Source organism: Linepithema humile, chromosome 1, assembly GCF_040581485.1.
Source record: "Linepithema humile isolate Giens D197 chromosome 1, Lhum_UNIL_v1.0, whole genome shotgun sequence".
NCBI classification, from domain to species: Eukaryota; Metazoa; Arthropoda; class Insecta; order Hymenoptera; family Formicidae; genus Linepithema; species Linepithema humile.
This window is the reverse complement of record NC_090128.1, coordinates 32,386,655-32,402,047: the sequence shown is the minus strand read 5'-3', so window position 1 is coordinate 32,402,047 and position 15,393 is coordinate 32,386,655. Positions and strand designations below refer to the sequence as shown.

The 15,393-nt window shown below is 36.2% G+C and overlaps 1 protein-coding gene and 1 long non-coding RNA gene across 3 annotated transcripts in view; both read left to right on the top strand.

The window, feature by feature from the left end:
* The window catches only part of LOC136999427 (uncharacterized), a 220,981-nt gene that overhangs the window by 87,348 nt on the left and 118,240 nt on the right, over positions 1-15,393 (top strand). The gene's annotated exons all lie outside the window — the stretch shown is intronic.
* On the top strand, positions 4,905-9,771 carry LOC105678059 (uncharacterized). 2 transcript variants are annotated; one of them, XM_012377058.2, is made up of 3 exons: positions 4,905-5,176; positions 7,835-8,398; positions 8,522-8,808. In XM_012377058.2, exons 1-3 carry the CDS (start codon positions 5,155-5,157, stop codon positions 8,653-8,655), a joined length of 720 nt encoding a protein of 239 aa, XP_012232481.1. In that variant the 5' UTR covers positions 4,905-5,154; the 3' UTR covers positions 8,656-8,808. The 2 variants fall into 2 exon arrangements, with proteins under 2 accessions (XP_012232481.1, XP_012232482.1); XM_012377059.2 differs by lacking the exon at positions 8,522-8,808 and adding an exon at positions 8,884-9,771 and having other exon boundaries at positions 4,928-5,176.

Genomic DNA, 15,393 nt, shown 5'->3' with positions numbered 1-15,393 from the left:
TCTCGCACTTTGCTCTCGCCGTAATTACGGTACCACGACGCTTAATTCTCGTCGAAAGCTACTGGCAATGGGCATACTCCCACAAAGTAATCACCACAATTGATCCTCCGTTATCTGCATATTTTTGAGCTAATCAGCAAAATTACGTACAAAAGTAGATTTAGCAGCAAAAAAACTTCAAATATAACCGTTTAATATTTAAAATTTTTCATTAAAATTACACTGGCCGACATGGTTTTTGCTGTTTAAATATAATATACCATTTTCGATGTATTTTTTCACGCTGAACACAAATCTTGTCACGAAATTGTTCTATTACGTCAGGTTTTTGAGAAAAAGTGAAGTTAAAAGTGTCAAAATTGACGTTTTTTGGCATATTTATGATTTTTTCGCTAATAAAGTAAATTTTATTTTTTATTTTTGTTTACGTCATCTTAAAGTACCAACTTTTATCTTTAAACTCGATTTTTTGAAACTCCGTACGATTTTTTTTCGCTGAGTTAACCTCTCCACTGTCAGACGAAGATGAACATTTTGTGCCAAAAATGTAGTTGGAAAACAAAATTTCAGAACTGGATGATGATTTTTCAATATGAAGAGTTTTGAGGTCACTGAATTCGAATCTGAAATAAGATTTTCAAAATTTAAAATAGCCGATCCAATATAATGGACCAAAATTTGTAAAAATACAAACACAGCGGAGAGGTTAACACATTTCTTCACTTAACAGCGGAGAGGTTAATTCGGCGAAAAAAAATCGTATGGAGTGTAAAAAAAATCGAGTTTAAAGGTAAAAGTTGCCACTTTAAGATAGCGTGAACGAAAGTAAAAAATAAAATTTACTTTACCAGCGAAAAAATTATAAAAATGTTAAAAAACGTCACTTTTGACATTTTTAACCACACTTTTCTCAAAAACCTGAAGTGATAGAACAATTTTGTGGCCGGATTTGTGTTCAACGTAAAAAAATACATCGAAAATGGTATATTATATTTAAACAGCAGACAAAAAGTCTAAAAATATCGACCTGTGTTATTTATTATAGTTATCGCGGTTTTTTGAAAATACTATCACATTTATATAAAATTCTAAAAAGTTGGCAAAATTTTTTTGGTGAGGACAGAGTAAAATAACATGTTAATTTTATTGTACTGTTTTATTATAACATAAAAAGTAACATCCAAAATAATTTTTTAGTTTGGAATCAACCAATTGGGTAGATTTTATGTTGTTTTATTCTAGTTTTTACACATTCTATTCAAGAAAAAATTTTTGTCAAAATTTATCAATAAAAGAATAATTTTTTTGTATAACGATGTTTATATGTACTTATTTAGGAATTACATTATCGTATTTCTTGCGGCTGTGTCGACACTGCTATCATTTAAATTATTAATTGTCCGGCCGGGCTCGTTGTGAGAAGACGCTCTTTCGCCAGTTAGAAAACTTCAAGATCCACACAAACGGGAACAACAGCCAACGACAGAGTTCCGAAGAAGTTTCGTCGTCTCAGAAAGCGCCGCGACAAATTCGTCCCGCGGCCGCGTTTTCGTATTTACTTCGTGCACCGCTCTTTGTCCCCGCGTAATTACGTTCCGCGGGAGCTTAACGCCCGACAATTACTCGGCGGTCGTCGTTAATTTCCCTCGAAATAAAAGGCGACGACCACTACGGCGGTGACGTCGCCATGAAGCGCAATACCGGGTGGCAGTCGAGCGACGATACCAATCTTGCGATTTCCATCAAAAACAAAGACGATCCGTTCTCGCCGGGCTGCCATGGGTAACAGCTCCTCAGAAGCAAGAGAAGGTTTGTCTATGTCGCGACCCGCCGACACGACCACTAGCTCAAATTCCCCGCGGCTGATTATTTTCCGAGCGCCCAAGTCGTGTCGAAGTTAGCGAGCGTCGCGGAATTGCCTGCTTTTATCGCGGGAGACAGTTCATCCACTCTTAAGCCAAATCTAATCTGCCCGTACAGTCCGGAACGTCGGGTTTGTGTACCTGGGCCGCAACTTCGCAAAATTGCTACAGAATGTGCGAGTGCAGGCTTCCGTTTCTCGCCCTTTGTAGCTAAACAGTTTGTTCGTTCGTTCGTTTGTTCGTTTCGCGACGGTTGTAGCGCTCGCCCGTACCAAGAGCGCTGCAAAGTTGTTAGTTGCGAAGAATGGAAATCGATGATGAGGGATTTTGGCGCAGAACGCACCGCGACGACAATCCATTTCTAAGCGAAAAAATAGATTTATTTGTCCCGTGGTTTTATTTGTTGCGGATCTAGTAATACGCTTCAGAAACGCCGCTAAACGAGAAAATCTTCAGTTTTAAATAAACTCTATGCTAAAAAGAGCTTTATGCTCAAACAACTCCATTTTGATAAAATTGATAAAATTAATAAACCTGTTTATTTTAGCTGATGAATTATATACTCTTTACTAGCAAATGTATATTAGAGCATTTTCAAAACGACCTGAGATAATATTTTTAATTACAAAGTGTACGCTTTTGCGAAGTACCTAATTGGTTAATTTACGGAGCGTATAGCTCCTTCCTCTAGTCGACTCGTCATCGTTTCCGGTTTATGTTCCCCGAATATGGTCGGTTCATCGTGTATGCGCGCAGGCACGACGTCAAACTTTAATAGGTACGTTCTGCGCGCTGGACGGTCGCAGGACACGCCGCACGTATACACGTGAGAAGTTATATATACGGTGCGTAGGGAAAGAAGGGAGGATACGAATGAGCCACGAGAGCAGTTTCATGCAGGCGAAGTAGTCGTAGCGTCTCGGTAGTAACCTACCTTTATGACCGACATTCCTGGAAAGTGCGTTTTCCCTCTTTCCCGCTGCACTACCACCCACGTCCCGTAAAGGCGAGAGAGATCGTTTTGGAAGTCACCCTGAGATTAAGGGCTACCTTCATAATCATAATTTTAATGACACACTGTATGATAAACCGTCGGCGATATAGGCTGACTTGTGCTTAATAACAAGGGCTCTTCGGTGGTTTACGGCTTTCGTTACTTTTGAACACATCTCTATTAGCTACTGTAATTATTATAATTAATATTACTCCGTTATGGTGTTATCACGCGGTTTATTTTAGTCGAATTTTCATGCTGCTTATAAAGTTGCTACGTTCTTTATAACAATGACAAGTTGGATTTTTTTGGTCAATGGAAATTGTCCTTACTTGACTCGCGACAGAAAATTCACGCTACGTTCAATTATCTGCAATGGGTCAGTTATTCACCGTTGCCACCTTAGCATATTGCGAAAGTGTGATGTCACATTCCGTAGTCGACGGTTTACGACGCGACTGTGTCTCCGGAAATAAAACGTACGAGAATAGCACCTGGTCTCAAGAAATTGTCGCGTCGTTCACCGGCATAGGTCGAGTCTTATCGAATCCGCGAGAAATCACGGCAGGCTCATTCCGACGATCGTAAAACGACCAGGTCGACGAACGAGCGTTGTGTAAATTCCGGTGGAATCGTTTTGCTGGTGGAGGACACGCAAAACACGTAATCGCAGATAACACGTATCCGCGAAGTGTGCACCGTTCGTATCGCGCGAACCGCATGCCAGGCACGATTCGCGAAATAAGCTTTTATGAATACTATCGCTATCTCGTGTCAACGTGAGATCAAATTACGCATGCTGTGCTGGAAATAAAAACACGTCCCGATTGCATTCCACCTTATGTCAAAGTCAACTGTGAATATTCGGTTAAGTATTCAAGGTGTGTTATTCATCGTAAGCATAATTGTCTGATTATAAGATATGATGACAATACTAAGGCGATATAAAGACATATCTGCTATATTTTGTCATATAAATTTAATGGAATATTCCAAAGAATGCAAACGCTAGTACGACGCGATAAATACATTTAAATTAAGTCTAACTAAAGTAAGCACAAAAAAGTCATTTCAATATTCTGAGAAGTGACTGTTTATGTGTTGCTTACTTATTTATCGTTCACGATAATTATTGAATCAATTGTCAATTTACGTCAAATAGGTAATTGCCAGTGATTTAAATATTATTGATCACATTTCTAAGTTTTCTTCCGGGTATTTGATGTTAATTGGTGATTATGACGCAGAGTAACTCTATTATATGTAAATTATTGTAAAGACTTGAAATTTTGTAAAAATTTTATTTTTAAATGTTTTATTTTGTTGTCACGCGCTACGCATGTTTCAGAATATAACTGTTTTTAATTGCATCAACATCTTGATCAGTATATAATTTATTGCACGAAAGGCTTTACAGCGACGCAAAGTTTGCAGCGTCCGTTGCTCGTTTATTTATGCAATACTATTTGTATAATAGGAGTTTTCATTACGGAGTTTACATTAAGGTCATTCGCTAAACCGGCCATTAACCTTAACCTATTTCTTATTCAACCTTAACACGAATTAAACTTATTCAGTGATTTCATGTTGTTTGGTACACGAATAAGTAACAAATTGAAAATTATATTTTGCAATATAAAGTTTCATCATTATCATTGATTGTTTATCATATTACGTAAAGTTAATTACTGTACTGAGAATGACAATAGTGATAATCGATTTACAAACATACGCGATTCATGTTGAATGTTTAACATTGAATTTGACAATTTAGCTATTTATTCAACTTTTGACGGTATGACTTAATTATTGTTATTGAAACTTGTGTGTGTCTGTTAGGACTACTTAAACACAAATGGACTTTCTAATTTATCGATCTTTGATCCGTGAGATCATTCAGTCCTTTTACACGAAAGCTAACGTGCTTATAACCTTCAACGCCTACGGTCATTGGAAATTTTTCGCGGTCATCGGGAGTTCTCCGCGATCTTACGGAATCAGTACGGCTAGTCACGTGTTTGCCCCCTCATCGTGTCCGTATCACTCACCGATTGGTCTGTGGATTGTAGTTTCGCTGCGTGTTGTGTGCGCCGTTCGTTCAGTTGTCTCAAACGCCATCATCGCGACGCGTCTCCTTATTATCGGTTTCCGATCGGCATACGTGCGTGCGTACATGCGTGAGTGTACACATTCGCACGACAAGTGTATCGTCGTGATTGTCAGTCGTATCACGGACGCACGCAAAACTCGCGACGTTCTCGTCGTTCAGTCGTCGCTCGAACCGCATAGTATAGAGAAATGTTGAAGAACGCTGGAAAAGGTATGCGCGCACGATAGATTTACCGTAAAATTTTTATCTAGTGCATTTTGTCGGGTACGTTTGATATTTTGACGTCCGAGAGAAGCAAACCGGTTCGCCGTGTTCGCGATTTGTCTCGATTGCGTAAATTTCGATTTTCGTAATTTTTACGATCTTCGCATGTAACAGTCGAATCTTGAGTGACATCGTGTGTGCGATATTGTGCAATAAGATTCCGTAGAATTGTTAAAAGTTACTGTTTTTACTGTGGAGTTTTTTAAAACGTCTGGCTTATGAGAGAAATATTGTTAAATATAAGGTGAAGTAGTGAGAAGATTCTGCACATCAAATATGAGAAATTTTATTATATAAACTATCTGTGTTATATTATATATTCCCGTTTAAAAGATATTAAAATTTATTTTCTAGTTTTCACATTGTTTATTTTGACGGTGTCAATTTTATGCTCTGATATCTAGAAAGAGAATTTTCATTGAATCAATCTAATAATTCTTTGCTAACCAATAGATATACATCAAAACATTTTTATGCAAATGTTACGTATGCAAATATACCGTTCTTGTCTTATACTAGAAATCAATATTATTTAATCGCGAGTAGATTGCATTACGAATCGCACAAAATGGAAAGCGGCCGGTGCGTTTGGTGAAACGCGCATTTAAAGTGGACGCATATGCTTGACGCAACGCGAGGCGCGGGAATTCGGCACACGTTACTACTTACGAGTGTGCACGGTGCACGGTAATAGAAAGTGTTTCTTCAGCGCCACTGCGCTTTAGCGGTGTGAAGGTAATACATCGGTTGCTGACTCCCAAGGACTTGATATCTACATGTAACGTTCAATAACCGGCGTCAGCGTTTAAATACCAAAAAGTCGCAATTTGAAAACTTTTGTATTACTTACTATACTTTTTTTCGTATTTATTAGCCGTTTATCGTTGTAAAAAATTATTGTATAATTTCGCGCTAAATATATTCTTTATCTCATTGTCAGAGTAGTCTGATGGCAAACCATGTAATGCGTACGGAAAGAACTTTTACTGAAGGATCTAAAAATTGTACTAAATACAGATCTGAAAATTTTGCTGAATGATCAAAATTTATCAATATAAAAATTTATTAGTCTTTTTCATATTACTGTAGAAAGTTTCGAGCGTTGATAATTTTTAAGTGCTATTGATAAATTTTAAATGTAATTTAGTTCAATGAAATTTATTTTCAGTATCTGTATCTGACCTAATTTTTAAATTTTTGAGCAAAAGTATTCTTTTCGTGTACCAAAAGCGCTACGAAATGATTGTCAAAAACATTCTCTCTCTCTTTCTCCTTTTCTCTCTCTTTTCTTTGCGCGTTCATAATCAAGCAATGATGCGGATGATAAATATGATGATAAAAATTTCAGAAAAAAATTAATGTTTTTTTTTTTAAGTTTACGTATTCAAATTATCTTAATGTGTATATATGAATTTCAAAACAAAAATTTAGCAATAGAAGCTCTTGTGTTGCGTATTTACTAAATCGTCTAATTGTCCTTCGTGAATGAAAGTAGTTTCAAGGCATTTGGTGGTTATACATGCAATGTATGTGCTCATGCAACGGATATACAAAGTTATACTCGTACGATATCAAATACTAAGATCGCATAATAAACTTACGACTAGTCGTATCCGTCTAAAACAAGGAAGTCGTGCATCGACTGGAACAAAAAGAATATAAAACTGAATTATGGTTGTCGTAGTGTTGTTGTTTGTATCATGTTTCACGAGATTATGACTTACGTCACACACGCATTTGTAATCAGAAAAATATTTGAGCCATCAATAATTTAAATTTTGTCGACGTAATGCTGTGCTATTGGTGTATGTCGTAAGTTAAAGTTAATCTTGTAATTTACATATAGCGTGCATGCGATTATCTTTCGAGCGGCCCGTGTTTTACATTTTGTCGCGTGAGACTTACAAAAGATAGCTTTAAAAATATTTAAAAACAGCTATAAATATCTAAAAAAAATATCTATAAACAGCATTAAAAAAAATTCTTTAGCAAATTAGAAAAATATATTATTTGATATAATTTTTATTCACGACAGTGTTTGTTCAAACTGATGAGCATAAATTAACATATAAAAATCTTTCTATAGGTTTCTTTAGCCGAATGCTGTACTCTACGATTGCTGTGTCTTAATCGATTCATAAAATTTTACATTTTGTCGTGAGATTTACAAATGATAGCATTAAAAATATTTAAAAATATCTATAAATAGCATTAAAAAAAGTCCTTTAGCAAACTAGAAAAATATATTATTCAATACAGTGCTTACTCGCGTCTGTGTTTGTCCAAACTGATTAGCATAAATAAACATTTAAAAATCTTTGTATAGGCTGTCTTTAGTTGAGTGCTGTACTCTACGAATGCTGTGTCTAAATCGATTGACAAAATTTATTATGCGACTTATAAGATTATTTTTGCAATTATTTTACATTCTATATGAGTATAGTATTCATTTTTTAAACAGTAAAACTTAATGATGTAAGCAATATAAATTTTTGTTTGGGTATGTTCAGTTTTATTTCAGCAAACTTTCATTCACTTTGGAACAATTGAATAGAGATTAGAAAAATGTCGTGAAAGATGCGTATGTTTTGATTTAAATTGCAGATGTCCCGGCAAGTCCGGAAACTGAGCAATTGTTAGCGGATACACACCATGACACGTCAAATCCATGCATGAGACTACAATCTGGCACGCGATGTCAAGGTGACATCTCGTCGTCAAGGCTGATGTCTCAGGATAAATTTCCGAGATTAGATCGTAACACACAGATCGGAGAAGCCTCAAGCGATCTGATTGCCGTGATAGCGTCGCCTTCGATTATCGTAAACGATAATCAAGATAATGACGATCCGCCGCCTTACACTGCAATTCCGCCGCCTTACAGCGCAGTCACGCCGCCAAATCACGTCGGCTGGCCATATGGACTTTTTTCATTCAGCGATTTGTACTCCCCGGATAGGGAAACTTGCAGAGTGGAAATTCCTTTGACACCTTTTCAAGCTTCCCTTCCAGCTACGGCTTTCCATCTCGAGGAGATTGACGGCCAGCACGCGTCACACCCGATGCCCTTAACGCCTTACAGGTTCAAATTCGATTCCTACATGCCGAGAGCAAAATCGCTCTCAGACAATGAGATTGCGGAGAAAGTCGACGATACGAAATCACGAAGTGAGCATCTCGTTGAAACAATTTTTTATACCACGCATCTTTCAGTGAAATCTATTTACTATATAATTCTAAAATTTTACACAATTAAAATACGTATAATTTTTTTTGTCTTTATTTTGTCAGCATTTTCGTCGTATCTCCGTAGCATCAATTTGTATAACTTCAAAATGCATACGACGATGCGCGTAGAAGAAACAGAAACTGAACAACAAACTGTTATTTTGTCTACGCTACTGCTTATATTAAAATATAAGTAGATATCTTTTGGATTTTAATTCTTGCACTGATAATAAACAAGAGGCATAATTTTTAAATGATGCTTTAACTTTATCGTAGTTCAAGCACAAGTTCAATTACATCATCGATAGATTAAGTTTAATTTAAATATAATTAACAATATCTATTTGAAATTATTTAGCATCATGTCTGTTAAAAATTGCTGAAAGATGGACAAAGGAGAATCTAAGATAAATAACTTTTAACAGGATATGGTGCTATCCTTGCTGCAGCGGCTGTCATCATCTTTCTCATGGCTTTGTCCTTGATGGTTCGCTTTGTCATGGAGAGGACTTGGCGAAAATAGCGTATCGATAGGACCAGTAATTATTTTGGGAATGCTCACCAATAAATTATGACTTATTTGAATGATTATTAATTAACAGATCTGTGATTAGACTTTAGCATAATGTAGTTTTTATGCAAGACAGATTTTTTAGATATTATATTATTTTGACATTTACTTGAACATTTATTCTGCATTTATTTGAATTTATTTTATTATTACTTATATTTATAAGATAATAATTTTTTATTGCATTTATCTATAATTTATCTGTTGATCCATAATTCTTTTATAATTGATTTGTCAATTCATTTTCTAATATTATAGTTTTAATATTCATAGCACAATTAGTTATCTCTTCAAGATAATTTAACGATTACAGTTGAATTATTTTTATTCAAATTTCAGCGATGCCATATTAATTTATATATAAATATTATAATAAAATATGACTTATCTTTTTCATAAATTAAGGAAATAAGCGAATATCATTTTTTTTATGAATGTGTATCGTACGATTGTTAATCTCACTCTATTTTAATATTAGAGAAGGCAAGTAGCAAAGATTATCACAGTTAATCCAGCTTTGTAAAATTAATAGTTCTTTTGTCTTTTATTGCGTAGTAACATGCACGCTATTTATTAGAAGATAAAAGATGTAAACATAAGCATATCGTCATACTTATTTTAAATAATTGAAAATGCATTGATTGATTGTGCGCAACGAATGATTTTACTATATCAAAATGCGTAGAAGTATCAAGAATAATAGTATTTTTAAAATAAAGAATGCATGTTAAATGCGATAGAATATATGTGTTACGTTATTAATAATATCAAGTATTTTTTTATATGTTCGCTACGTATTTTGTATCATATTAAATATGTCACTAAATATTGAGAGCATTTTAACAGCCGTCATAATGCTTGACAGTGTTAATTAAGAATAATATGGGCCTCTCTTCGGCGTTTGTCAGAATGCTATTATAATTCTAATTATGCTTAACAGTTTTGTTAAACCGTTGTTATTCTGATAATGTCAATTTTGAGCTTGCATTTGAAATGGTGTCCACATCCCTCATTGTCAGACTAATTTCCGAGCAATGCGCCGCGGGGGAAATTAAGTGGTAAAATAATTCACTAATAAAATGCAGTATTTTTTTTACTTGCGGAGAAAATTATCCATATATATGCGTGGTTATAGAAGAGCTCTCGATTAATTAGTGGGTGGCCACTGGAATATTTTTCAGATCTTTTATCAATATGAAAAGCATAATTTTCTATGCATATTGATTTCAGACGTATATTATTCGAAGTGGGCAATTAATATTTTTTGAAAGTAAAATTTCTGTTGTTTAAAAAAAGAATTACTGATATTATTATGAATTTTTAAATTTATCTCTTTCTGTCTCTCACGTTTTCTATTTATTAATCTAATTTATAAATCTTTAATTAATTGAAATGACATTGGCAACGTTGTAGGAAGTTCATAATTATTTGTCAAGCCTGTTATCCATTTAGCGTAGAAACTTCGACGCTTATTGGCCCGATGGGACGCCGATGACGAAGTAGTGGAAGACCGGGTCGAAGGAGTAGACAACGTCGTGGTGGAGAAGTAGGTAGTTGAGCAATAAAGTTAAGAAAGGGAAGGGTAAATGGCGGCGCTCATCGTGTACTGATTAAAAATACAGACTTGTATCTCTTGAGAATAGGTGATCAGAAAAGTCTGGATATATCCTGTGAGACGTGAAAGTTGCTAGCTAAATTCTCAGGATGAGAGTGAGGTAAAGCCGGTAAGATCATAAGTAAACTTTTAGTGTAATCAAAGTTCCGAACAATAGATACGTATTCGAAGGTATCGGAAAATATCCGCGAATATATTTTTAACGTATTTCACGCGTCTGTAAAACTAAAAGACACAGCTGTGTTTACGCAAAATTGTCGGACATATGTTTTGCCGAAACCTTCATTAATTTGAGCATTTGCAATTTAAATTGAGGTTCTTCTTTCGGCCAGCACTTAAATATGTAAACGACCCCACACGCATCTCGATGTACGTTAAGACGAAAAATTGCACGCGCATACAATTTTTCCAACGCTTTGAAGTACGGGTTTCTTGTTGAGAATATATGACAATAAAAGGGCCTCATAAAACAAAAGGGCGAGGTCGATTTTCCTCGGCCAGTGGTTTGCGCAAAAGCCGAAGAGGATCAAAGATGATAGAAGCTTAATGCAAGAGAAGAGAAGCCTCAAGGACGAAAAGCAACGCAGGCTATAAAGCCAGACAAGTTAGCGACCAGAGCAGCGTGGAAAACGAAGGGTTGGAGGACTGATGAAAAATACAAAAATTTCCTCCCTTGAAAGGGTAAAAGGGGATGGCGGCGGGTTCGTGCCAGGAAAACGACGTCAGGATACTCGAAGCCGGGAGGTCCGCGAACGAGGGTAAGGTGTTTGTCAACGGTTGCCGGTAGTTAATTACTTTACATGAAAGGAACTTCCAGCCGTTTCGCCACTCGAGGCAAGCTCGGTCCCCGCGTGCCATCAACCTCGTCTCCCACTCTCCCTCTCTCCTTCCCTCCCTCTTTTCCTCTCCGCTTCTTCTTTACGGACCTGAGTGCTATTCCGCCGCGCCCCTCATCTTCCTGTCACCTGTAAGAGTTTACGAGTATCTAATCCGGCAGACGGGTCGTACTTGCTCTGCAAACGAGGCTCCCTTCACCATTCTCGTAGACCTCGATAAAGGGGGTGGTGGCACGCGGAAATCTTCGTTGAGAAATGTAGCACGTCACGCTTCGTTTGATCTCGATTATTACGAAAAGAAAATAGTGCGCGTTGCGACTTTTAATGACATAACTAGAAATTTTTTATTAGAACATGTAACCACTCGTTAGGTTGTTTTGATGCATTTCTGACGTTTTTTTACAATGTTCAGAGGTTGACAATTATTTTCTTCATGCGTTTGTATCTCAAGCTCCACTCACAATCAGTAATGAGAAATTCAGAAATACATGATATGCAAAATGCTCTATTTGATCAAAGTCTAATGATAAATGTTTTATTTCAACTTGTGAAATTGGATTTTTATTAATGAAAATGTTAAAAACTACAAATTTCATATATTTAAATTAGAAAATGTATACACAAGTAGTATACTTTAATCAATACGTATTGCACAGATAATCAAATCATACCAAACCATGTTTTTCTTTGTCATGTGTCTTGAGCTATTTTATAAAAGCGCACTGAATATTAACATTTTATCTGAGAAATGTACAAAAATAATACACATATTTTAGGGGCATATGTTGAAATATTTTTGTGAAGAACGAGACGACAAAATAAAAGATTAAAAAAAAAGAACGAAAGAACCAGAGTCTTCTCTAAGCATTACCGTGATTGCACGTGCGAAGCAGAGTTCATAAACTATTACTGCACTCCCTCCGGCAACCGTATGCCGCGCATCACCTTTAAGATTTCACCTTCTTGGATTTACATATATACTCCTTGATCATAGCATACATACATATGTTTGCGTTTGTCGATAAATGCTTGCGTCTCATCTATTAAAATTATCCTCCTACAGGATTTATTTCGCTTCTCGGATCAAATCTGCGTTTGTAAGATGAAAGGGACGAGATATACAATTACGTGCAGCACTTCTTATGAAAGCGTTTCCAGCGTTGTCTTACGTGTATACGTAACCGACTTTCTACATCTTGTACGCGGAAGTTAACAGGTTTTCTCGAGATTGAAAGCAATGGCCAAGTTTCCTAAACACAATTGATTATTTTACAATATTTTACAATGATTTTTATTTGCGAGCGTTATATGTATATGTTTAAAATTAATAAAAATTAATACAAATTTTTGTAATATGGTAAAAAAAATATATCGTCGGTTTGATTGAAAAATTATATTAACATTAATCGATAATTTGAACTATGTAAATAATTTTTAATTTTTAACATAATATATTTTTTAGAGAATTTCTCTAATAATAATTAAATTATAAAAAGATATCTTTTGTCAGTTACTATTGTTTCAGTATTAATTTGCTTTTACGTACTTTACGTAAAATATTTTAATATTATGTAAGGCAACCAAAAATAATAATTATATAATATAATATAATTTACAAAAGATTCTTAGATGATAGTATTTTAAGAATGAATATCGCGATATATACAATGTGCGTATATGTTTTCAAAGAGTAAAGCATTGTTGCGGTTTCTTACTCGCTCTCGCAATAGAAATAGTAGCGCAGCGTGGAAGCGCGAGATATATCATTCATATACACCCGAATCTCATATCGGCTTCTGATCCTCCGGCTATGATGGCTTTTGAAGGGCCACTTCCTTCCCGCGCCTCATCCCCCGCGCCCTCAGCCGGGACCGCTCTGTTTATTGTTACGTCGCATTTATGCATGAACCCTCGCGATTCCATTGTCACGAACACATGACGAACTACGTTCGGGCGGGAGGGCGCGCTTCGTGCTTTCGGGGCGGAAGTCGGTGGCGGCGTAAATGGAAGGTGGGGTTATTGGGCCAAAGCGGAAATCGATGACACGGCTCTGTCTTGCTGGCAGCGCGCGACCTTCCCGTCGGCTCTCGAAAGCCAGATTACCGTTTCTCTCGTGTTTTTAATTACACGCTCGTTGCCCAAACGTTCAGCGGGTTATTTAACTCGTTCCCTCTTACTCGTTGCTCGCACTTTCGGTATCAAACACGTCCCTTGCAATAAACTGTTCTACGAAAACAAACCGAGTACAGGATTGAGCAATACAAATAAACATCCCTCTTTTATTTACTGTTATGGAATTTTTGTTATAATTAAGAAATTTGTAATTACAATTTTCTGCAAAGTTTTATTAATATTTTGTAGGATAAATAATTAAAAATATTATTTAACCAACGTATGGGTCAGCAATATTTGATTGACAGGAATTGAAGAAGTGACATTGGCCAACTATTTATCAGAATTACATCTGGAGACTGTAATCTCCTGTGGAGGGCGGATCAGAAGGTCGGATTCTGTGCAAGGTCGGAAACGCGAGTTAGATCATTGATGCCTGCGGGGAGGGTTAAATGGGTGAGGAAGCTCTTCGACGAGGTCGTTCCGGCCGAGTCTGATGCGTCTTGACTCGAATCCCGACGTTATCGCGACAATTGAATGGGTCGGGCCCTCCTTGCTTTGGCGCTCTTGCTGCGCGGTCACGATAAGCCTTAGAAACAGCCTTTAATGGTTTCCCTTGCGATTGCTGGTATCTATATCCGCGATTCAAGTCTCTGTCGTCCTTACCGCACCTCTTCCCATTTCGTCGTCGCTGCTACTACTTTTGCACGCATCTACCAGCTCGGCAAGGAACCGTCGATGGTTCTTTCTGCAATGTGATTTTATATCGTATAATGTTACGAGCGTGTTTTCAAATCGCATGACGACGCTCGAGATAGTAGATGTATCTTATTATTCTTGATGAAGTCTGGCATTTTTATGGATCTTTATTAATTTTTTTTTATTTTTTACTGGCTGATATAATCCACAATTTATTTAAAATATCTTGTGCAAAATTAAAAAAAGAGAGTATTAATATTTACAAAGAACAACAACATTATTTTTTTCTGTCAAAGAGAAACATTTTTAGTTTTTTAAGATTATATTGTTTGAAAAAATAACTTTTTAAATTTATAACATTTGTGTTCCGGTGAACATTTTGTCGTTTTCATTAAAAAGTCACGTTTATCGGATATAACTTTACTCAAACGCGTTATAGCGCGCTTATATCGCCACCCCATATTGCACGTGATCTGCACAATCGGATTAGAATTCGGTGCAGGAGACCTCGATCGGCAAACTAAACTGAGTTAAGCTCAGTATTAGAAGCCAAGCCTCGTTTATTAATTCAAACCGAAGTTAACCGCCTGTGTTTCTCCTCGCGAACTCGAGGAAAACCGCTGGTGTGCGACGTTACACTGGGAAGGCTACTACATGGTTATACCGAAGTTAATCCTTGCAAACACGATGCTACCATCAATATCGATAACGTGTACACGGCATACTCTCTGAGGGGATCTTGAGTAATTATCGCATCTTTAAGAATTATTCAATGGGAAACGTCTGGAATAACAGATTAAAAAATAAGTTAATAAAGTTCAAAACTTTGATGTGGAAATATTTCAACTCAAAGAAGTTGTTCAACATCAAGATTTTTAATTACGCCAAACACATTAGATACAATTAATTTATAGATAATTTGATAAAACGGTACTCGGGCGAAATAAATTAAAAAAATATTTCAGTATAATGTTAAAGAACAAGTAATTTCTGTTCCGAGTTGTGAAGAAAAGTTTTTCTGGTACTCGAAGGATTATTCAAGATATATGTAGTCGATATGTAGTACCAAACTTTGATGCGCGCGTGATTCGTGTCCGCTCGA